Source organism: Salmo salar, chromosome ssa03, assembly GCF_905237065.1.
Source record: "Salmo salar chromosome ssa03, Ssal_v3.1, whole genome shotgun sequence".
Classification (NCBI taxonomy): domain Eukaryota; kingdom Metazoa; phylum Chordata; class Actinopteri; order Salmoniformes; family Salmonidae; genus Salmo; species Salmo salar.
The window spans coordinates 94369369-94394455 of NC_059444.1; the positions used below are offsets into that span (position 1 = coordinate 94369369).

Consider the following 25087-nt stretch of genomic DNA (forward strand, 5'->3'; position numbering starts at 1 on the left):
TCATTCAGGATGGGGGTGGTGGCCAGTGCCATTCAGGGTGGGGGTGGTGGCCAGTGTCATTCAGGATGGGGGTGGTGGCCAGTGTCATTCAGGATGGGGGTGGTGGCCAGTGTCATTCAGGATGGGGGTGGTGGCCAGTGTCATTCAGGATGGGGGTGGTGGCCAGTGTCATTCAGGATGGGGGTGGTGGCCAGTGTCATTCAGGATGGGGGTGGTGGCCAGTAACATTCAGGATGGGGGTGGTGGCCAGTGTCATTCAGGATGGGGGTGGCCCCTGAAGGTGGTCCCGTACCCCCAGGTTGGCACGCGCCCTGCCCCGGTGCACACACACGCCAGTCTCTTACCATCTGGTCAGCCAGCAGCAGGACAGTCTTCAGGGAGAACTTGCGGGAGCAGAAGTTGAACAGGTCTTCCAGACTGGGGCCTAACAGCTCCATCACCATCACGTTGTAGTCACCCTCCGCCCCACACCACTTTATCGTTGGGATACCCACTGTAGGGGAGACAGACAGGAGAGAGACAGAGAGAGACAGAGACCGAGAGGAGAGAGACAGAGAGAGACAGGAGAGACAGACAGGAGAGACAGAGAGAGAGAAGAGCGAGACAGAGAGAGACAGACAGGAGAGACAGAAAGGAGAGACAGACAGGAGAGACGAGAGGGATGTTAGTCATGTTAAAGTAACCATGTGTTTAATCATATACCCATTGATACCCACTGTAGGGGGAAATAATTAAATTAACATTTAGGAGAGAAATTCTTATTCTTATTATTCATGTATTATAATGTCTCTAGAAAGTTTGACATTACAGCAAATGACTTGTAACATATTGAGTAGCATTTATTAGATCTGTGAGCACCAAGAGGGAGGAGTTAGGAGCTGAAACCAGGAACTAGCCCCTAACTATATCCTATCACAGCACCAAGAGGGAGGAGTTAGGAGCTGAAACCAGGAACTAGCCCCAACTATATCCTATCATTGCACCAAGAGGGAGGAGTTAGGAGCTGAAACCAGGAACTAGCCCCTAACTATATCCTATCACAGCACTGGTATTGGGGACAGAATGATACCACTATGACAGTAGAACATAGCTATCACAGCTTAGAGATGGTTGACAACATACTATAGCTGGTGAAGAATGTAACACATACAAAAGCTCAAGGTGACCTCTACACAGATCTGAGGAGAGGAGGACGACAGAGGGAGGTGGTGGAGGGGAGGCCATTTGATTCAGTTCAGGCTGAGATTAGATGTAATAAAAATAAAAGAATCACAAGGTCAGATCATATTAACCTAGTGTCTATCTACCTGACTGTCATCAGAGAGGGAGGTCAGATCATATTAACCTAGTGTCTATCTACCTGACTGTCATCAGAGAGGGAGGTCAGATCATATTAACCTAGTGTCTATCTACCTGAGTGTCATCAGAGAGGGAGGTCAGATCATATTAACCTAGTGTCTATGTACCTGACTGTCATCAGAGAGGGAGGTCAGATCATATTAACCTAGTGTCTATCTACCTGACTGTCATCAGAGAGGGAGGTCAGATCATATTAACCTAGTGTCTATCTACCTGACTGTCATCAGAGAGGGAGGTCAGATCATATTAACCTAGTGTCTATCTACCTGACTGTCATCAGAGAGGGAGGTCAGATCATATTAACCTAGTGTCTATCTACCTGACTGTCATCAGAGAGGGAGGTCAGATCATATTAACCTAGTGTCTATCTACCTGACTGTCATCAGAGAGGGAGGTCAGATCATATTAACCTAGTGTCTATCTACCTGACTGTCATCAGAGAGGGAGGTCAGATCATATTAACCTAGTGTCTATCTACCTGACTGTCATCAGAGAGGGAGGTCAGATCATATTAACCTAGTGTCTATGTACCTGACTGTCATCAGAGAGGGAGGTCAGATCATATTAACCTAGTGTCTATGTACCTGACTGTCATCAGAGAGGGAGGTCAGATCATATTAACCTAGTGTCTATGTACCTGACTGTCATCAGAGAGGGAGGTCAGATCATATTAACCTAGTGTCTATGTACCTGACTGTCATCAGAGAGGGAGGTCAGATCATATTAACCTAGTGTCTGTCTACCTGACTGTCATCAGAGAGGGAGGTCAGATCATATTAACCTAGTGTCTATCTACCTGACTGTCATCAGAGAGGGAGGTCAGATCATATTAACCTAGTGTCTATGTACCTGACTGTCATCAGAGAGGGAGGTCAGATCATATTAACCTAGTGTCTATCTACCTGACTGTCATCAGAGAGGGAGGTCAGATCATATTAACCTAGTGTCTGTCTACCTGACTGTCATCAGAGAGGGAGGAGGGCGTGGAGATAGCGATGGGAGAGAAAGAGCGAGCGCTACGAGGGAGCCATAAACCTTCCACCAGGCCGACATGCCACCTTGAGGGTCAGAAGAGCGTGTTTGAATCGATACAGGGCGTCTCTACAGGAGACCAGATACCCAATTACATCCCCACCACAGACCTGTGTCTACCCAGAGAGGAGAGGAGAGAGGGGAGGATGGGAGAGGACAGGACAGGCTGGCTTCTCTCAGACAGACTACTAGACATCATGGATGGATTATAAAGAATACTACCATATGATTTGCAGCAGAACTCCAGTATTTTCCTTCATATCTTGTTCTCCAACTTCTTTTAAATTAGGGAGCCAATTTGTCCTCAGCACTTTTATTTCCATGATTGAATAGAACTAGTTCTCATGGCCGTCTCATCTCTCTGCAGCAGACATATGGTGAGAAATATGTTGGGAACATCCAATTGCAACAAAATCAGTTTCAAATCGCAATTCACATATACTGAACATAAATATGAACGCAACATATTCAAAGATTTTACTGAGTTACAGTTCATAAGGTAATCAGTCGATTTAAATATATTTATTAGGCCCTAATCTATGGATATCACATGACTGGGAATACAGATATCTGTCCAACGGATGCATATCTTTAAGAATAAAAAAAAAAAAGTAGGGGTGTGGATCAGAACACCAGTCAGTATCTGGTGGGACCATTTGCCTCATGCAGTGCAACATCTCCTTCACATAGTTGATCAGGCTGTTGATTGTGGCCTGTGGAATGTTGTCCCACTCCTCTTCAATGCCTGTGGAAAGTTGCTGGATATTGGCGAGAACTGGAACACGTTGTCATACATGTCGATCCAGAGCATCCCAAACATGCTCAATGGGTGACATGTCCGGTGAGTATGCAGGCCATGGAAGAACTGGGACATTTACAGCTTCCAGGAATTGTGTACAGATCCTTGTGACATGGGGCCGTGGATTATCATGCTGAAACATGAGGTGGTGGTGGTGGATGAATGGGGCCGTGGATTATCATGCTGAAACATGAGGTGGTGGTGGTGGATGAATGGGGCCGTGGATTATCATGCTGAAACATGAGGTGGTGGTGGTGGATGAATGGGGCCGTGGATTATCATGCTGAAACATGAGGTGGTGGTGGTGGATGAATGGGGCCGTGGATTATCATGCTGAAACATGAGGTGGTGGTGGTGGATGAATGGGGCCGTGGATTATCATGCTGAAACATGAGGTGGTGGTGGTGGATGAATGGGGCCGTGGATTATCATGCTGAAACATGAGGTGGTGGTGGTGGATGAATGGGGCCGTGCATTATCATGCTGAAACATGAGGTGGTGGTGGTGGATGAATGGGGCCGTGGATTATCATGCTGAAACATGAGGTGGTGGTGGTGGATGAACAACGACAATGTCACGGTATCTCTGTGCATTCAAATTGCCATCAATAAAATTCAATTGTGTTCATTGTCTGTAGCTTATACCTGCCCATACCATAACCCCACCATGGGGCACTCTCTGTTCACAACGTTGACATCAGCAAACCGCTCGCCCACATGATGCCATAACAGGGTTGTGCGGTTGAGAGACCGTACTGTCAAATTCTCTCAAACAACGTTGGAGGCGGCTTATGGTGGAGAAATTAACATTACATTTCCTGGCAACAGCTCTGATGGACATTCCTGCAGTCAGCATGCAGAAATGTCCACCAGTCTGTGGAATTGTGTTGTGTGACAAAACTGCACATTTTAGAATGGCCATTTATTGTCCCCAACACAAGGTGCACCTGTGTAATGATCATGTGGTTTAATCAGCTTCTTGATATGCCACACCTGGCAGGTGGATGGATTATCTTGGCAAAGGAGAAATGCTCACTAACAGGGATGTAAACTAATCTGTGCACAGAATGAGAGAAATAAGCTTTTTGTGCGTATGGAATATGTCATGATAATATCGTATCGTGAGGTACCTGGCAATTCCCTGCTCTACTGTAGGACCTACTATAATGTGTATACTTTATAAGTAAAACTCAGAGCATTCTCTTTGCAACACACACACACACACGTGTTAGTTAGGGTGAGTTTTGGGTCACAGCCAGCCCCTCAGTCCAGACAGCTGGTATAGTAGTAGTGGTAGCTGCCGACAGTTCCTGAACATTAGCCCGCCCGCCTTTAGACTGGCCCGCCCGCCTTTAGACTGGCCCGCCCGCCTTTAGACTGGCCCGCCCGCCTTTAGACTGGCCCGCCCGCCTTTAGACTGGCCCGCCCGCCTTTAGACTGGCCTGCCTGCCCTAATACAGTAGAGAGAATAGAGTAGTAGACTGGTGATCAGCATTTTACACTTTACCCAGCTCAGCTACAGACAGACACTAGTTCACAGAGACAGACATAGGCGCGCGCACACACACACACACACACACACACACACACACACACACACACACACACACACACACACACGAGAGGCCAAGTATATTCTCCATGCTCCAGCAATCTCCCTGTGTCGCAACACACACACACAGTCTGGTGCGTTCGTCTCTTAGTCTTAAACCCAAAGTGTGGCGAGACGTGCTTTTAGCATCTGTCATAGTCAGCACGTCTTCCAGAGTGTGTTATGAAAGCTGGAGGAGACATATATGGGCTAGCCAGGCAGAGTGTGTGTGTGTGTTAGCCAGGCTAACATCAGCACATAGACCATCTCCAGTGAGCAGTACACCACACCAGGAAGCTGTTCTTAGCAGCAGCCTGTATATAGGCTACAGTTGAGAACACTAGATAAGGGGCTCTCCAACTTGTTGGGGCCAGGGGCCCCTTCATAACTCCAGTGAGACAGAAATAGCATACAAGGAGTTGATGACTTCAGCAGTGCAGGGCCGGACAAACAAAGTGTCGGGCCCTGAGAAGGAACATTTTAAAAAAGGCCCACCTCTTTGCATCGGAGATAACATTTGGCAGTTTTCAAGCTAAGTCTCGGTAAAGAGCTGAGGGATGGGCCTGGAGAAATATAACCACTCAGATTAGACAGAGCTATGGATGCAAGGACTGACCATCCATGATATCAACATTATAGTTTTAACCGTGTTTTGAAGCTATACAGTGTTTGTTTACATTTAGTTTGTTTCCAAACATTGTAGTAAAACCAGGTTATATATTGGGTTCTGAGGAGGTAGGACAGTTGAACTAAGCTCATGAAGCACTTATAAGTTATATTCTTCAAGAATCAGTGGGTACATCAGGGTTTGCCATACCAAAAATGGATGTAGCAACTAAGGATTCTAGCGTTAAATTAGTTATTTTACGTAAATAAAAAAATCTATACTGCTCAAAAAAATAAAGGGAACACTTAAACAACACATCCTAGATCTGAATGAAAGAAATAATCTTATTAAATACTTTTTTCCTTACAGTTGAATGTGCTGACAACAAAATCACACAAAAATAATCAATGGAAATCCAATTTATCAACCCATGGAGGTCTGGATTTGGAGTCACACTCAAAATTAAAGTGGAAAACCACACTACAGTCTGATCCAACTTTGATGTAATGTCCTTAAAACAAGTCAAAATGAGGCTCAGTAGTGTGTGTGGCCTCCACGTGCCTGTATGACCTCCCTACAACGCCTGGGCATGCTCCTGATGAGGTGGTGGATGGTCTCCTGAGGGATCTCCTCCCAGACCTGGACTAAAGCATCCGCCAACTCCTGGACAGTCTGTGGTGCAACGTGGCGTTGGTGGATGGAGCGAGACATGATGTCCCAGATGTGCTCAATTGGATTCAGGTCTGGGGAACGGGCGGGCCAGTCCATAGCATCAATGCCTTCCTCTTGCAGGAACTGCTGACACACTCCAGCCACATGAGGTCTACCATTGTCTTGCATTAGGAGGAACCCAGGGCCAACCGCACCAGCATATGGTCTCACAAGGGGTCTGAGGATCTCATCTCGGTACCTGATGGCAGTCAGGCTACCTCTGGCGAGCACATGGAGGGCTGTGCGGCCCCCCAAAGAAATGCCACCCCACACCATGACTGACCCACCGCCAAACCAGTCATGCTGGAGGATGTTGCAGGCAGCAGAACTGACCGTTTGAGCAGATACATGCACATTTGTGGCCTGCTGGAGGTCATTTTGCAGGGCTCTGGCAGTGCTCTTCCTGCTCCTCCTTGCACAAAGGCGGAGGTAGCGGTCCTGCTGCTGGGTTGTTGCCCTCCTACGGCCTCCTCCACGTCTCCTGATGTACTGGCCTGTCTCCTGGTAGTGCCTCCATGCTCTGGACACTACGCTGACAGACACAGCAAACCTTCTTGCCACAGCTCGCATTGATGTGCCATCCTGGATGAGCTGCACTACCTGAGCCACTTGTGTGGGTTGTAGACTCCGTCTCATGCTACCACTAGAGTGAAAGCACCGCCAGCATTCAAAAGTGACCAAAACATCAGCCAGGAAGCATAGGAACTGAGAAGTGGTCTGTGGTCACCACCTGCAGAACCCCTCCTTTATTGGGGGTGTCTTGCTAATTGCCTATAATTTCCACCTGTTGTCTATTCCATTTGCACAACAGCATGTGGAATGTATTGTCAATCAGTGTTGCTCCCTAAGTGGACAGTTTGATTTCACAGAAGTGTGATTGACTTGGAGTTACATTGTGTTGTTTAAGTGTTCCCTTTATTTTTTGGAGCAGTATATTATAAATAGTGGAATATATATAATAGTGGAATAAAATAAGTATTGAGTTGAAAAATGGATAATTGGTGGAGTACTGTGGATACCAATATCCCTGTGAGCCTACCAGGCCCATGTTTCCCAGGGTTAAGAACAGAATACTGTGGATACTAATGTCCCTGTGAGCCTCCCAGGCCCATGTTTCCCAGGGTTAAGAACATAAAATTGTAAATGAATAATATTGCATTGTATTACACCCTCTAAATGTATTCACAGATCCATTGGCCAAAATGTGTTTAATCTGCTATTCATAGAAATAAGCATGATTTTTTATATTAATATTTGGAGATCCGCGGACCACCAAGAGATTTAATATTCAATTTATATATATATATATTTAACTGGGCAAGTCAGTTAAGAACAAATTCTTATTTACAATGACGGCCTAACCCTCCCCTAGCCCGGACGATGCTGGGCCAAATTGTGCGACGCCCAATGGGACTCCAGATCACAGCCGGTTGTGATACAGCCCGGGATCGAACCAGGGTCTGTAGTGACTCCTCTAGCACTGAGATGCAGGGTCTTAGACCACTGCGCCACTCGGGAGCCCCCATACTGATACAGCAACATATATTTAGAAGCAGCTCAATCTCAGACTACATAGACCAGACTTCTGGATATATTAAGCAGCAGAATATACAGTGTCCATCTAAGGACCTGTAGGGTCACTCAGCACTAAATAGCCTGTCTGTATCCCATATGGCACCCTATTCCCTATATAGTGCACTCATTTTGATTAGACCACTATGGGCCCTGGTCAAAAGTATTGCACTATAAAGGGAATAGAGTGCCATAGAGCTCTGGTCAAAATTAGTGCACTATAAAGGGAAATAGGGTGCCATATGGGACAGAACTCGAGTCTAAAATAGCTTCCTCCCATCTGGTTCTGTTCCAGGACCTGGGATGTATTCATTAGGGTAAAACCTACCAAAACATATTGCAACAACAATGTTGTGTTTCTTATTGGACAAGTTCAGGTAGTCCCTCCCTGTTTCAGTCCATTTCCTACCGTAGAGCAATATGATAAAGCAAAAAAATTTTTACAAAAATTATATATATATATATATATATATAAAATACTGATTATCCAATATTGATAGAGTAACATGGTGTGTATTGACCCAGTGGTCAGTAGGGTAATGGGGACTATGGTGTGTATTGACCCAGTGGTCAGTAGGATAATGGGGACTATGGTGTGTATTGACCCAGTGGTCAGTAGGATAATGGGGACTATGGTGTGTATTGACCCAGTGGTCAGTAGGATAATGGGGACTATGGTGTGTACTGACCCAGTGGTCAGTAGGATAATGGGGACTATGGTGTGTATTGACCCAGTGGTCAGTAGGATAATGGGGACTATGGTGTGTATTGACCCAGTGGTCAGTAGGATAATGGGGACTATGGTGTGTATTGACCCAGTGGTCAGTAGGATAATGGGGACTATGGTGTGTATTGACCCAGTGGTCAGTAGGGTAATGGGGACTATGGTGTGTATTGACCCAGTGGTCAGTAGGATAATGGGGACTATGGTGTGTATTGACCCAGTGGTCAGTAGGATAATGGGGACTATGGTGTGTATTGACCCAGTGGTCAGTAGGGTAATGGGGACTATGGTGTGTATTGACCCAGTGGTCAGTAGGATAATGGGGACTATGATGTGTATTGGCCCAGTGGTCAGTAGGATAATGGGGACTATGGTGTGTATTGACCCAGTGGTCAGTAGGGTAATGGGGACTATGGGGATAATAATGAGGGTCGTGCAGCACTGCGTCATCTCTTTTTGATCATATAATACAACATGGCTGTGCTTTGTTCTTCCTGCTACACCGGAGGCTCATTTTACCACGCACACACACTGTATGAATATTCATGAGCTGGAGGATGGAGGGATGGTGCCCCAGAGAAGAGGAATGCAGCGAGCGACTCTGCCCCTCCCCCACACCTCCCTCCTTCCCCTTCCGTCGATTCCACCCTCTCATCCCCAGGCACACACACCATCTGGCCAGAGAGAGGGAGGGAGAGAGCGAGAATGAGAGAGAGCAGATAAAAGGAGAGATGAGAGATGGAACTAAAGAGGAAAGGGGTCAAAAAAGAGAACGGCAAAAGAGAAGAGAGATGACAGAGAGAAAGGATAGAGGGGAGATGACAGAGAGAAAGGATAGAGGGGAGATGACAGAGAGAAAGGATAGAGGGGAGATGACAGAGAGAAAGGATAGAGGGGAGATGACAGAGAGAAAGGATAGAGGGGAGATGACAGAGAGAAAGGATAGAGGGGAGATGACAGAGAGAAAGGATAGAGGGGAGATGACAGAGAGAAAGGATAGAGGGGAGATGACAGAGAGAAAGGATAGAGGGGAGATGACAGAGAGAAAGGATAGGGGGAGATGACAGAGAGAAAGGATAGGGGGGAGATGACAGAGAGAAAGGATAGGGGGGAGATGACAGAGAGAAAGGATAGAGGGGAGATGACAGAGAGAAAGGATAGAGGGGAGATGACAGAGAGAAAGGATAGAGGGGAGATGACAGAGAGAAAGGATAGAGGGGAGATGACAGAAAGAAAGGATAGAGGGGAGATGACAGAGAGAAAGGATAGAGGGGAGATGACAGAGAGAAAGGATAGAGGGGAGATGACAGAAAGAAAGGATAGAGGGGAGATGACAGAGAGAAAGGATAGAGGGGAGATGACAGAGAGAAAGGATAGAGGGGAGATGACAGAGAGAAAGGATAGAGGGGAGATGACAGAGAGAAAGGATAGGGGGAGATGACAGAGAGAAAGGATAGAGGGGAGATGACAGAGAGAAAGGATAGAGGGGAGATGACAGAAAGAAAGGATAGAGGGGAGATGACAGAGAGAAAGGATAGAGGGGAGATGACAGAGAGAAAGGATAGAGGGGAGATGACAGAAAGAAAGGATAGGGGGAGATGACAGAGAGAAAGGATAGAGGGGAGATGACAGAGAGAAAGGATAGAGGGGAGATGACAGAAAGGATAGAGGGAAGATGACAGAAAGGATAGAGGAGAGATGACAGAGAGAAAGGATAGAGGAGAGATGACAGAGAGAAAGGATAGAGGGGAGATGACAGAGAGAAAGGATAGAGGGGAGATGACAGAGAGAAAGGATAGAGGGGAGATGACAGAAAGAAAGGATAGGGGGAGATGACAGAGAGAAAGGATAGAGGGGAGATGACAGAGAGAAAGGATAGGGGGGAGATGACAGAGAAAGGATAGAGGGGAGATGACAGAGAGAAAGGATAGAGGGGAGATGACAGAAAGAAAGGATAGGGGGAGATGACAGAGAGAAAGGATAGGGGGAGATGACAGAGAGAAAGGATAGGGGGAGATGACAGAAAGAAAGGATAGGGGAGATGACAGAGAGAAAGGATAGAGGGGAGATGACAGAGAGAAAGGATAGAGGGGAGATGACAGAGAGAAAGGATAGAGGGGAGATGACAGAAAGAAAGGATAGGGGGAGATGACAGAGAGAAAGGATAGAGGGGAGATGACAGAGAGAAAGGATAGGGGGGAGATGACAGAGAGAAAGGATAGGGGGGAGATGACAGAGAGAAAGGATAGAGGGGAGATGACAGAGAGAAAGGATAGAGGGGAGATGACAGAGAGAAAGGATAGAGGGGAGATGACAGAGAGAAAGGATAGAGGGGAGATGACAGAGAGAAAGGATAGGGGGGAGATGACAGAGAGAAAGGATAGAGGGGAGATGACAGAGAGAAAGGATAGGGGGGAGATGACAGAGAGAAAGGATAGAGGGAAGATGACAGAAAGGATAGAGGGAAGATGACAGAAAGGATAGAGGAGAGATGACAGAGAGAAAGGATAGAGGAGAGATGACAGAGAGAAAGGATAGAGGAGAGATGACAGAGAGAAAGGATAGAGGAGAGATGACAGAAAGGATAGAACCAATGATGGAGAGGTGAGGGGATTGGTGGAGGAGAGGGAAGCAGTGAAAAAAGAAGGATATAGGGCACGAACGAATGAGACCCACAGGGCTCCAGGAACCCAGGTTATCGCTCTATCCTGTCCCAATGTCAGAGCACCCTGCTGGGGCAACACTCCAGGGGAGAGGGGCTGGAGGGCTGTGGTGGGGATAAGCCTGTTACTGGGTGTGCAGGCTGTTACACACACACAAAAGCTTGCACTTGCATACGTACGCACACACCGCATGGGGGAAACACACCTTTAAACAACATACACCCTGGAGGGGGGAAACACACCATTAAACAACACACACCCTGGGGCGGGAAACACCATTAAACAACACACCCTGGGGCGGGAAACACACCATTAAACAACACACCCTGGGGCGGGAAACACACCATTAAACAACACACACCCTGGGGCGGGAAACACACCATTAAACAACACACCTTGGAGGGTGAAACACACCATTAAACAACACACCCTGGGGCGGGAAACACCATTAAACAACACACCCTGGAGTGGGGCGGGAAACACACCATTAAACAACACACCCTGGGGCGGGAAACACACCATTAAACAACACACACCCTGGGGCGGGAAACACACCATTAAACAACACACCTTGGAGGGGGAAACACACCATTAAACAACACACCCTGGGGCGGGAAACACACCATTAAACAACACACACCCTGGGGCGGGAAACACACCATTAAACAACACACCTTGGAGGGGGAAACACACCATTAAACAACACACCCTGGGGCGGGAAACACACCATTAAACAACACACACCCTGGGGCGGGAAACACACCATTAAACAACACACCCTGGGGCGGGAAACACACCATTAAACAACACACCCTGGGGCGGGAAACACACCATTAAACAACACACCCTGGAGGGTGAAACACACCATTAAACAACACACCTTGGAGGGTGAAACCCCACTTTAAACAATACACTGGTCAGTGGGACTAGGACACACATGCACAGAGGATCCGGACTGACTGAACGGCCAGGGTAGAGGTCACGGAGGATCCGGACTGACTGAACGGCCAGGGTAAAGGTCACAGAGGATCCGGACTGACTGAACGGCCAGGGTAAAGGTCACGGAGGATCCGGACTGACTGAACGGCCAGGGTAGAGGTCACGGAGGATCCGGACTGACTGAACGGCCAGGGTAAAGGTCACGGAGGATCCGGACTGACTGAACGGCCAGGGTAAAGGTCACGGAGGATCTGGACTGACTGAACGGCCAGGGTAGAGGTCACGGAGGATCTGGACTGACTGAACGGCCAGGGTAAAGGTCACGGAGGATCTGGACTGACTGAACGGCCAGGGTAAAGGTCACGGAGGATCCGGACTGACTGAACGGCCAGGGTAAAGGTCACGGAGGATCCGGACTGACTGAACGGCCAGGGTAAAGGTCACGGAGGATCCGGACTGACTGAACGGCCAGGGTAAAGGTCACGGAGGATCCGGACTGACTGAACGGCCAGGGTAAAGGTCACGGAGGATCCGGACTGACTGAACGGCCAGGGTAAAGGTCACGGAGGATCCGGACTGACTTGCCAGGGTAAAGGTCACAGAGGATCTGGACTGACAGTGGTGAGACTGAATGTAAATGTAGATAGGGTTAACCCCAGGGCTAACTGGCTCTGTCCTGTTACTCAGCTAATTACAATGAGAAGAAGGAAAACCCACACTCACTGGAATACTTCAGCAGATAAATGTATTTTAGCAGCAGCAGAGGTCAACAATACATTAAAACTGCAACAGTATTCCAGTAAGAGGTCAACAATACAAATCAAATTGTATTGGTCACATATTTAGCAGATGTTATTACGGGTGTAGCGAAATGCTTGTGGATACATTCAAACTACTACAGTATTCCAGTGAGTACAGGGTTACTACCTTTCTATTTTGAAGTCTTTCTGATAGCCCACTACAGGCTGTTTGATGGGAGCAAGCCGTTGACTTTTTCACCTCAGCTATTTACACCACACTCTCCATCTACACCAGGATCAATAGGTCAGGCCTGGACTAGAGCCATCTGGCAGACGGGGTCAGAGAACTGGAGTGAATGGAGGGGGGTGGGTAAGGGGATTGGATTATTATTTAAGTTAGGGGAGTGTTTGGGGTAAGGAGGGGTGGGAGGACTGTATATAAAAAGGATGTGTTGAGATGAGTGAATGTAGTTAGATAAGTAGCAGTACATTAAAGGATGGTGTGTTCTGGTATGGACCCAGCACAGTGCAGCACAATGCAGGGCAGTTACCAGTCTGATATAGGATAAGAATCGGTAGAGTGACCAAAACACCAGTTACAGGGATATACACTACATGACCAAAAGTGTCGAACATCTCATTCCAAAATTACGAGCATTAATATGGAGCTGGTCCCCCTTTATTGCTATAACAGCCTCCACTCATCTGGGAAGGCTTTCCACTAGATGTTGGAACATTGCTGCAGGGACATGCTTCCATTCAGCCACAAGAGCATTAGTGAGGTCGGGCACTGATGTTGGACGATTAGGCCTGGCTCGCAGTCGGTGTTCCAATTCATTCCAAAGGTGTTGATTGGGTTGAGGTCAGGGCTCTGTCAAGTTCTTCCACACCGATCTCAGCAAACCATTTCTTTATGGACCTTGCTTTGTGCCCGGAGGCATTGTCATGCTGAAACAGGAAAGGGCCTTCCCCAAACTGTTGCCACAAAGTTGGAAGCACAGAATCGTCTAGAATGTCATTATATGCCGGATTGTTAAGATTTCCCTTCACTGGAACTCAGGGACCTAGTCCGAACCATGAAAACAGCCCCCAGTCCAATGCAGGTAGCTTTTCCTGGCATCCTCCAAACCCAGATTCGCCCGTCGGACTGCCAGATGGTGAAGCGTGATTCATCACCCCAAAGAAAGCATTTCCACTGCCGCAGAGTCCAATGTCGGCGAGCTTCAAACCACTCAAGCCGACACTTGACATTGCACATGGTGATCTTAGGCTTGTATGTGGCTGCTCGGCCATGGAAACTCAATTCATGAAGCTCCCAACGAACAGTTCTTGTGCTGACGTTGCTTCCAGAGGAAGTTTAGAACTCAGCAGTGAGTGTTGCAACCGAGGACTGACGATTCTTAAGAGCTCCGCGCTTCAGAACTCTGCGGTCCTGTTCTGTGAGCTTGTGTGGCCTACCACTTTGCGGCTGAGCCGTTGATGCTCCTAGACGTTTCCACTTCACAATAACAGCACTTACAGTTAACCAGGGCAGCTGTAGCAGGGCAGAAATTTGACAAACTGACTTGTTGGAAAGGTGGCATCGTATGACGGTGCCACGTTGAAAGTCACTGAGCTGTTCAGTACAGGCCATTGTGTGCTCGATTTTCTATACCTGTCAACATGTGTGCCTGAAATAGCCAAATCCACTCATTTGAAGGGGTGTCCATTAGAGGTCGACCGATTAATCGGAATGGCCGATTAATTCGGGCCGATTTCAAGTTTTCATAACAATCGAAAATCGGTATTTTTGGACGCCGATTTGGCCGATTTTTTAAATATTTTTTTTAGACCTTTATTTAACTAGGCAAGTCAGTTAAGAACACATTCTCATTTTCAATGACGGCCTAGGAACGGTGGGTTAACTGCCTTGTTCAGGGGCAGAACGACAGATTTTTACCTTGTCAGCTCAGGGATTCAATCTTACAACCTTACGGTTAACTAGTCCAATGCTCTAACCACCTGCTTTACATTGCACTCCACGAGGAGCCTGCCTGTTACGCGAATGCAGTAAGAAGCCAAGGTAAGTTGCTAGCTAGCATTAAACTTATCTTATAAAAAACAATCAATCATAATCACTAGTTAACTACACATGGTTGATGATATTACTAGTTTATCTAGCCTGTCCTGCGTTGCATATAATCGCTTAGGTACACAACCATAAACATCAATGCCTTTCTTAAAATCAATACACAAGTATATATTTTTAAACCTGCATATTTAGTTAATATTGCCTGCTAACATGAATTTCTTTTAACTAGGGAAAATGTGTCACTTCTCTTGCAAACAGAGTTGGGGTATATGCAGCAGTTTGGGCCGCCTGGCTCGTTGCGAACTGTGAAGACTATTTCTTCCTAACAAAGACAGCTGACTTCACCAAACGGGGGATGATTTAACAAAAGCGCATTTGCGAAAAAAGCACAATCGTTGCACGACTGTACCTAACCATAAACATCAATGCCTTTCTTAAAATCAATACACAGAAGTATATTTTTTTAAACCTGCATATTTAGCTAAAAGAAATCCAGGTTAGCAGGCAATATTAACCAGGTGAAATTGTGTCATTTCTCTTGCATTCATTGCATGCAGAGTCAGGGTATATGCAACAGTTTGGGCTGCCTGGCTCGTTGCGAACTAATTTGCCTGAATTTTACGTAATTAGGACATAACATTGAAGGTTGTGCAATGTAACAGGAATATTTAGACTTAGGGATGCCACCCGTTAGATAAAATACGGAACGGTTCCGTATTTCAGTGAAAAAAATAAACATTTTGTTTTCGAGATGATAGGTCATTAATATGGTCGAATACGAGCCTTAGTTTCTGGATTTCTGTGTGTTTATTATATTATAATTAAGTCTATGATTTGATAGAGCAGTCTGACTGAGCGGTGGTAGGCACCAACACGCTCGTAAGCATTCATTCAAACAGCACTTTCGTGCGTTTTGCCAGCAGCTCTTCGTAATGCATTGCGCTGTTTATGACTTCAAGCCTATCAACTCCCAAGATTAGGCTAGTGTAACCCATGTGAAATGGCTAGCTAGTTAGCCGGGTGCACGCTAATAGGGTTTCAAACGTCACTCGCTCTGAGACTTGGAGTAGTTGTTTCCCTTGCTCTGCATGGGTAACGCTGCTTCGAGGGTGGCTGTTGTCGATGTGCTCCTGGTTCGAGCCCAGGTAGGAGCGAGGAGAGGGACAGAAGCTATACTGTTACACTGGCAATACTAAAGTACCTATAAGAACATCCAATAGTCAAAGGTATATGAAATACAAATCGTATAGAGAGAAATAGTCCTATAATTCCTATAACTACAACCTAAAACTTCTTACCAGGGAATATTGAAGACTCATGTTAAAAGGAACCACCAGCTTTCATATGTTCCCATGTTCTGAGCAAGGAACTTAAACGTTAGCTTTCTTACATGGCACATATTGCACTTTTACTTTCTTCTCCAACACTTAGTTTTTGCATTATTTAAACCAAATTGAACATGTTTCATTATTTATTTAAGGCTACATTTATTTTATTGATGTATTATATTAAGTTAAAGTAAGGGTTCATTCAGTATTGTTGTAATTGTCATTATTACAAAAAAGAAAAAAAAATGTATTTTTTTAAATGTAATTAAAAAAGAAATAAAAATCGGTCGATTAATTGGTATCGGCTTTTTTTGGTCCCCAAATAATCGGTATCGGTGTCGAAAAATCATAATCGGTCAACCTCTAGTGTCCACCTACTTTGAGTAGATAAGAGCTGGTAGGATGACCACTAGGCCAGTTACAGGAGTGATCTAGATGAGAGCTGGTAGGATGACCACTAGGCCAGTTACAGGAGTGATCTAGATGAGAGCTGGTAGGATGACCACTAGGCCAGTTACAGGAGTGATCTAGATGAGAGCTGGTAGGATGACCACTAGGCCAGTTACAGGAGTGATCTAGATGAGAGCTGGTAGGATGACCACTAGGCCAGTTACAGGAGTGATCTAGATGAGAGCTGGTAGGATGACCACTAGGCCAGTTACAGGAGTGATCTAGATGAGAGCTGGTAGGATGACCACTAGGCCAGTTACAGGAGTGATCTAGATGAGAGCTGGTAGGATGACCACTAGGCCAGTTACAGGAGTGATCTAGATGAGAGCTGGTAGGATGACCACTAGGCCAGTTACAGGAGTGATCTAGATGAGAGCTGGTAGGATGACCACTAGGCCAGTTACAGGAGTGATCTAGATGAGAGCTGGTAGGATGACCACTAGGCCAGTTACAGGAGTGATCTAGATGAGAGCTGGTAGGATGACCACTAGGCCAGTTACAGGAGTGATCTAGATGAGAGCTGGTAGGATGACCACTAGGCCAGTTACAGGAGTGATCTAGATGAGAGCTGGTAGGATGACCACTAGGCCAGTTACAGGAGTGATCTAGATGAGAGCTGGTAGGATGACCACTAGGCCAGTTACAGGAGTGATCTAGATGAGAGCTGGTAGGATGACCACTAGGCCAGTTACAGGAGTGATCTAGATGAGAGCTGGTAGGATGACCACTAGGCCAGTTACAGGAGTGATCTAGATGAGAGCTGGTAGGATGACCACTAGGCCAGTTACAGGAGTGATCTAGATGAGAGCTGGTAGGATGACCACTAGGCCAGTTACAGGAGTGATCTAGATGAGAGCTGGTAGGATGACCACTAGGCCAGTTACAGGAGTGATCTAGATGAGAGCTGGTAGGATGACCACTAGGCCAGTTACAGGAGTGATCTAGATGAGAGCTGGTAGGATGACCACTAGGCCAGTTACAGGAGTGATCTAGATGAGAGCTGGTAGGATGACCACTAGGCCAGTTACAGGAGTGATCTAGATGAGAGCTGGTAGGATGACCACTAGGCCAGTTACAGGAGTGATCTAGATGAGAGCTGGTAGGATGACCACTAGGCCAGTTACAGGAGTGATCTAGATGAGAGCTGGTAGGATGACCACTAGGCCAGTTACAGTGATCTAGATAAGAGCTGGTAGGATGACCACTAGGCCAGTTACAGGAGTGATCTAGATGAGAGCTGGTAGGATGACCACTAGGCCAGTTACAGGAGTGATCTAGATGAGAGCTGGTAGGATGACCACTAGGCCAGTTACAGGAGTGATCTAGATGAGAGCTGGTAGGATGACCACTAGGCCAGTGGGACAGATGGATGGTGTAGTGTCGTACCTCCTCCCTGCATCATCTTGTAGATCTTGCTCTCGATGTGGAGCTGCGGGTGTTTGGTCTTCACACATTCTAGCTTGATGGCCACCTCCTCTCCTACTGAGATATCAGTACCTAGAGAGAAATACAAACAGATTAGAGATTAACACAGAACTGGTCAACTTTTCATTGACTATCTTAAGAAACATTGCAGGATTCCTTAAGAAACTGGATTCGTTACCGAACAAGTCTTAAACTACAACTCCACCGCACATCACGAAACGGAAATATTCACAGACCAGATGTTGTAGCCAAATTACACGCACAGGATCATAGGGCTCATAGGCTCACTCATACATCCACACCACAGGGTCATAGGGCTCACTCATACATCCACACCACAGGATCATAGGGCTCACTCATACATCCACACCACAGGATCATAGGCTCACTCATACATCCACACCACAGGATCATAGGGCTCACTCATACATCCACACCACAGGATCATAGGGCTCACTCATACATCCACACCACAGGATCATAGGGCTCACTCATACATCCACACCACAGGACTCACTAGGGCTCACTCATACATCCACACCACAGGATCATAGGGCTCACTCATACATCCACACCACAGGATCATAGGGCTCACTCATACATCCACAGGATCATAGGGCTGGGCGAAAAGGGCCAAAACTCAGCTTGATTTTCTCAAACTTATGGGCAGATAGATAGATAGATAGATAGATAGATAGATAGATAGATAGATAGATAGATAGATAGATAGATAGATAGATAGATAGATAGATAGATAGATAGATAGATAGATAGATAGATAGATAGATAGATAGATAGATAGATAGATAGATAGATAGATAGATAGATAGATAGATAGATAGATAGATAGATAAGATAGATAGATAGATAGATAGATAGATAGATAGATAGATAGATAGATAGATAGATAGATAGATAGATAGATAGATAGATAGATAGATAGATAGATAGATAGATAGATAGATAGATAGATAGATAGATAGATAGATAGATAGATAGATAGATAGATAGATAGATAGATAGATAGATAGATAGATAGATAGATAGATAGATAGATAGATAGATAGATGATAGATAGATAGATAGATAGATAGATAGATAGATAGATAGATAGATAGATAGATAGATAGATAGATAGATAGATAGATAGATAGATAGATAGATAGATAGATAGATAGATAGATAGATAGATAGATAGATAGATAGATAGATAGATAGATAGATAGATAGATAGATAGATAGATAGATAGATAGATAGATAGATAGATAGATAGATAGATAGATAGATAGATAGATAGATAGATAGATAGATAGATAGATAGATAGATAGATAGATAGATAGATAGATAGATAGATAGATAGATAGATAGATAGATAGATAGATAGATAGATAGATAGATAGATAGATAGATAGATAGATAGATAGATAGATAGATAGATAGATAGATAGATAGATAGATAGATAGATAGATAGATAGATAGATAGATAGATAGATAGATAGATAGATAGATAGATAGATAGATAGATAGATAGATAGATAGATAGATAGATAGATAGATAGATAGATAGATAGATAGATAGATAGATAGATAGATAGATAGATAGATAGATAGATAGATAGATAGAGTATCAGTCAAAAGTTTGGACACACCAACACATTCAAGGGTTTATGAGAGAATGCCAAGAGTGTGCAAAGCTGTCATCAAGGCAAAGGGTGGCTACTTTGAAGAATCTAAAATATATTTTGATTTGTTTAACACCTTTTTGGTTACTACATGATTCCATATGTTATTTAATAGTTTTGATGTCTTCACTCTTATTGTACAACGTAGAAAATAGTACAAATAAAGAAACCCTTGAATAAGTAGGTGTCCAAACTTTTGACTGGTACTGTATATCTCTGTTTTTTAAATGTTCTCTAAATAAGCTGTTGTACAATTAAAGGTCAAATACACTGCATTTAAAACGGTCAGCAATAATCTAATGAATTCAGGGATTGTGAAATGATACCTTGACTGAATCTATGTCTTCCACAACCATAAGATATGAACAGGTTAGTATTTTAGTAGATGTTCGTATTCAGAGCAACTTACAGGAGTAATTAGGGTTAAGGGCGCTCAAGGGCATAAACATTTTTTTTTACCTAGCCGGCTCCGGGATTCGAATCAGTGACCTTTCGGTTAAAGGACCAAAGCTCATAACCGCTAGGTTAAATAGTTCTAACTGCATTTTGTTGTTGTTGCAATAATCACAGATCTGGCTTTCATAAAAATGTCCAAATGTAACCAGAACCAAGCATAATGCACAGTCACTAATAATGTAGCAGGCATTATAGAACATTAACACAGGTCTCAAACAATCTGTCAAGCACAAGCCCACGTGCTAGTAAGTAGACAGTTAAATACTTCTATTTTAGGTTTAGCCAACTTGGATCTATCTGCTAGCTAACAAGGTAGAAGAGATTGTGATGAACACACCCTTCTGTACATCTCCAGCTGTTTGAACAGCATGTTAGCCTGTCCACTTTATTCACATGTTGGAATCAAGTGGCCTACCTGATTTATCAGAATGAGAACAAGTTGACAATTCCTTACATAAACTGTGTTATATGCTTATTGCACATTTATAAAAACAGACAGCTAGTATAACAGTCTGGCTAAGATGCTGCTAGTGGTACCCAAATGCAGCATGCGACAAACTGAGAATTCATTTTCCAGAATCAATGTTCATTGATACTCCTGTTTCAGTAGTTACTGCTCTGCTCTCAATCTGAGGAGTTGAGACAAACAGGGTTTCATTAGAAAGGATATCTTCAATATTACAGTAAAATAATGTCTCCATGTGTTGTGGTGTCCATATGACCCATTCTGTTGGACCAAACCTAAAATGAAAATAGTGAGGTGAAACTGCTTGTCAGAGAGGAAGAAGTGATCTCTCATCTTTGTTGTTGTGAGTGGTGGTGGGGGGGGGGGGGGCTTGGTGGCAGGGGGATGGGCTTGGTGAGTGTGTAAATGGGAAGGTGCATACAGCACAGAAGGAGCCAATGAGACAAGACCAAAAAGATAACATGGGAACAATCGGACATAATAAAACATGATCTTTACAAACTGAAGGAAGGAAGGAAGGAGATCTTTACAAACTGAAGGAAGGAAGGAAGGAGATCTTTACAAACTGAAGGAAGGAAGGAGATCTTTACAAACTGGAGGAAGGAAGGAAGGAGATCTTTAAACTGAAGGAAGGAAATTGTCACCTAGAGTGACATCTGATCAGTGAATCTTACAAGCGAGCAGGATATCTTGCTGAGTCGGAGGGAGAGAGGGAATGAGAGAGAGAGAGAGATTTGGATCTATCTGCTAGCTAACAAGGTAGAAGAGATTGTGATGAACACACCCTTCTGTCCATCTCCAGCTGTTTGAACAGCATGTTAGCCTGTCCACTTTATTCACATGTTGGAATCAAGTGGCCTACCTGATTTATCAGAATGAGAACAAGTTGACAATTCCTTGTATAATTGTTTTTATAAAACACAGACTAAACAGCTAGTATAACTGTCTTTATTTGACTAAAATGCTGCTGGCGATATGTGATACTGTAATGCACGTGAGACAAATTGGGCATTCATTTTCCAGAATCAATGTTCATTGATACTCCTGTTGCAGTAGCGTCTGCTCTGCTCTCAATCTGAGGAGTTGAGACATAAACAGGGTATGGTTTGAAAGGTTAACTTCTCTATTACAGTAAAATAATGTCTCAATGTGGTGTCCACCGCTTGTCAGAGAGGAAGGAGTGATCTCTCATTATTTGTTGTTGTGAGTGACAGGGGGAGGGGCTTGGTAGCAGGGGCTTGGGGTGTGTATGTAAACTATAGAGGAAGAGGAGAAGCAAGAGGTTTCACTCGCCATAATCTGTCAAAAAATAAGCCCAATGCGTTTCTATGCACTTATTTTGGACCTAAGCTTGTCGCCTGCCTTTCGGACAACGACTCCCATTGTTAGGGTGGAGACATGAGCATCTCGTCACATTATCCAGATCTCTGGTGTAAATGGGAAGGGGCACAGCAGAGAAGGAGCGAACGAGACATGTGAACAAGCGTATATAAACACTCATAAAAAACAAAAATGTTTGATTCTGCAATACAGGTAGTGGGAATATCACGCAAAAACAGTCATTTGAATTAATTTGATATATCGCCCAGCCCGACAGCATCATCACATTATAATCCACTTCATTAGAAAACAAATGCCTCAATCAGCTTTACTCATCAGTAAATGTATGAGCAGCCCAAGCCATCCCAGTGTCAATCAAACACGGCCCTACAGAGACACATCCTGTCTGTGATTAAACCATCAGTTCCTGCTGAAAACACATCCTGTCTGTGATTAAACCATCACTTCCTGCTGAAAACACATCCTGTCTGTGATTAAACCATCTCAGTTCCTGCTGAAAACACATCCTGTCTGTGATTAAACCATCTCAGTTCCTGCTGAAAACACATCCTGTCTGTGATTAAACCATCACTTCCTGCTGAAAACACATCCTGTCTGTGATTAAACCATCAGTTCCTGCTGAAAACACATCCTGTCTGTGATTAAACCATCACTTCCTGCTGAAAACACATCCTGTCTGTGATTAAACCATCAGTTCCTGCTGAAAACACATCCTGTCTGTGATTAAACCATCAGTTCCTGCTGAAAACACATCCTGTCTGTGATTAAACCATCAGTTCCTGCTGAAAACACATCCTGTCTGTGATTAAACCATCTCAGTTCCTGCTGAAAACACATCCTGTCTGTGATTAAACCATCACTTCCTGCTGAAAACACATCCTGTCTGTGATTAAACCATCAGTTCCTGCTGAAAACACATCCTGTCTGTGATTAAACCATCACTTCCTGCTGAAAACACATCCTGTCTGTGATTAAACCATCTCAGTTCCTGCTGAAAACACATCCTGTCTGTGATTAAACCATCTCAGTTCCTGCTGAAAACACATCCTGTCTGTGATTAAACCATCACTTCCTGCTGAAAACACATCCTGTCTGTGATTAAACCATCACTTCCTGCTGAAAACACATCCTGTCTGTGATTAAACCATCACTTCCTGCTGAAAACACATCCTGTCTGTGATTAAACCATCAGTTCCTGCTGAAAACACATTCTGTCCGTGATTGGCTGTCTGAGTCATGAGCACCAACTCTACCACCTACTCTCTTTTACAGTCTCTCCATCCCTCCCTTTCGCTGTCTTTCTTTCTCCCCCCTTTCCCTAGTCTCTCTATAACTCTGTGCCTCCCCCTCCCCCCATCTTCTGGCATGGCTGTAGGAGAGTGGGATCCCTCAGTATTCATCGTCACCAACTTGTTACGACAGCATTCCCTAAATAACCAACGGTGCAATACAATAACACTGCTTCTCAGCACTCATCCTTCCTACTGTTCATGGACAGATTGGTGACAACACCATCTGCCATCCTTCCTACTGTTCATGGACAGATTGGTGACAACACCATCTGCCATCCTTCCTACTGTTCATGGACAGATGGGTGACAACACCATCTGTCATCCTTCCTACTGTTCATGGACAGATTGGTGACAACCCCATCTGTCATCCTTCCTACTGTTCATGGACAGATGGGTGACAACACCATCTCTCATCCTTCCTACTGTTCATGGACAGATTGGTGACAACCCCATCTGTCATCCTTCCTACTGTTCATGGACAGATGGGTGACAACACCATCTCTCATCCTTCCTACTGTTCATGGACAGATTGGTGACAACCCCATCTGTCATCCTTCCTACTGTTCATGGACAGATGGGTGACAACACCATCTCTCAAGCATCCAACAAAAATCTCTGTTCTCGACCCATTCATCAACAACATCCGTGGGTCTGGTTCAATAAGCACCAAACTAAAGATAAAGGTCAGAAATGGAGAGTTACTATCTAAGCAGCTATACAGTGGTGTGTCCTAATGAACATGACCCTGGTGTAACCCCCACCCCAAGATCCATATAAGGATGGGGGAGGGAGGGGGTATTTAAATCCCCCTGGAGGTCCCTTCCACCTCCCCCTGGTCCAATCCCACTCGAGGTCCCCTCCCCCTGGTCCAATCCCACTCGAGGTCCAATCCCACTCGAGGTCCCCTCCTCAACCCTGGTCCAATCCCACTCGAGGTCCCCTCCTCAACCCTGGTCCAATCCCACTCGAGGTCCCCTCCTCAACCCTGGTCCAATCCCACTCGAGGTCCCCTCCTCAACCCTGGTCCAATCCCACTCGAGGTCCCCTCCTCAACCCTGGTCCAATCCCACTCGAGGTCCCCTCCTCAACCCTGGTCCAATCCCACTCGAGGTCCCCTCCTCAACCCTGGTCCAATCCCACTCGAGGTCCCCTCCTCAACCCTGGTCAAATCCCACTCGAGGTCCCTTCCTCAACCCTGGTCCAATCCCACTCGAGGTCCCATCCTACTCGAGGTCCCCTCCTCAACCCTGGTCCAATCCCACTCGAGGTCCCCTCCTCAACCCTGGTCCAATCCCACTCGAGGTCCCCTCCTCAACCCTGGTCCAATCCCACTCGAGGTCCCCTCCTCAACCCTGGTCCAATCCCACTCGAGGTCCCTTCCTCAACCCTGGTCCAATCCCACTCGAGGTCCCATCCCACTCGAGGTCCCACCCCTGGTCCAATCCCACTCGAGGTCCCACCCCTGGTCCAATCCCACTCGAGGTCCCTTCCTCAACCCTGGTCCAATCCCACTCGAGGTCCCCTCCTCAACCCTGGTCCAATCCCACTCGAGGTCCCCTCCTCAACCCTGGTCCAATCCCACTCGAGGTCCCGTTCCTCAACCCTGGTCTAATCCCGCTGGAGGACATGCATGAATACTGTGGTTGGCCAAGACTCACTTGTGTCAATAATTCAGATGATTTTCCTGATTCAATTATAAACAGAGGGCTTCACTTCTCCCATCATATTACAGGGGGCTGTTTCTTCATACTAAACAGAAGTTGAATGAACTGGAAAAGAGTGTCTTCTAATTGACTCAAATATTGATGTAAAAGTGCATCAGCATTATAGGGAAATC

General features: G+C 45.4%; 1 protein-coding gene across 2 annotated transcripts in view; it reads right to left on the bottom strand.

Moving 5' to 3' along the window:
* LOC106596082 (casein kinase I) overlaps positions 1-25087 on the bottom strand; it is an 86118-nt gene that overhangs the window by 36687 nt on the left and 24344 nt on the right. For both annotated transcript variants that reach the window (XM_045715859.1, XM_045715858.1), the window contains exons 2-3: positions 17972-18082; positions 345-493 (exon numbers count right to left, since the gene is read on the bottom strand). In XM_045715859.1, coding sequence (XP_045571815.1) covers positions 345-493; positions 17972-18082 — 260 coding nt within the window. The remainder of the gene's footprint in view (positions 1-344; positions 494-17971; positions 18083-25087) is intronic.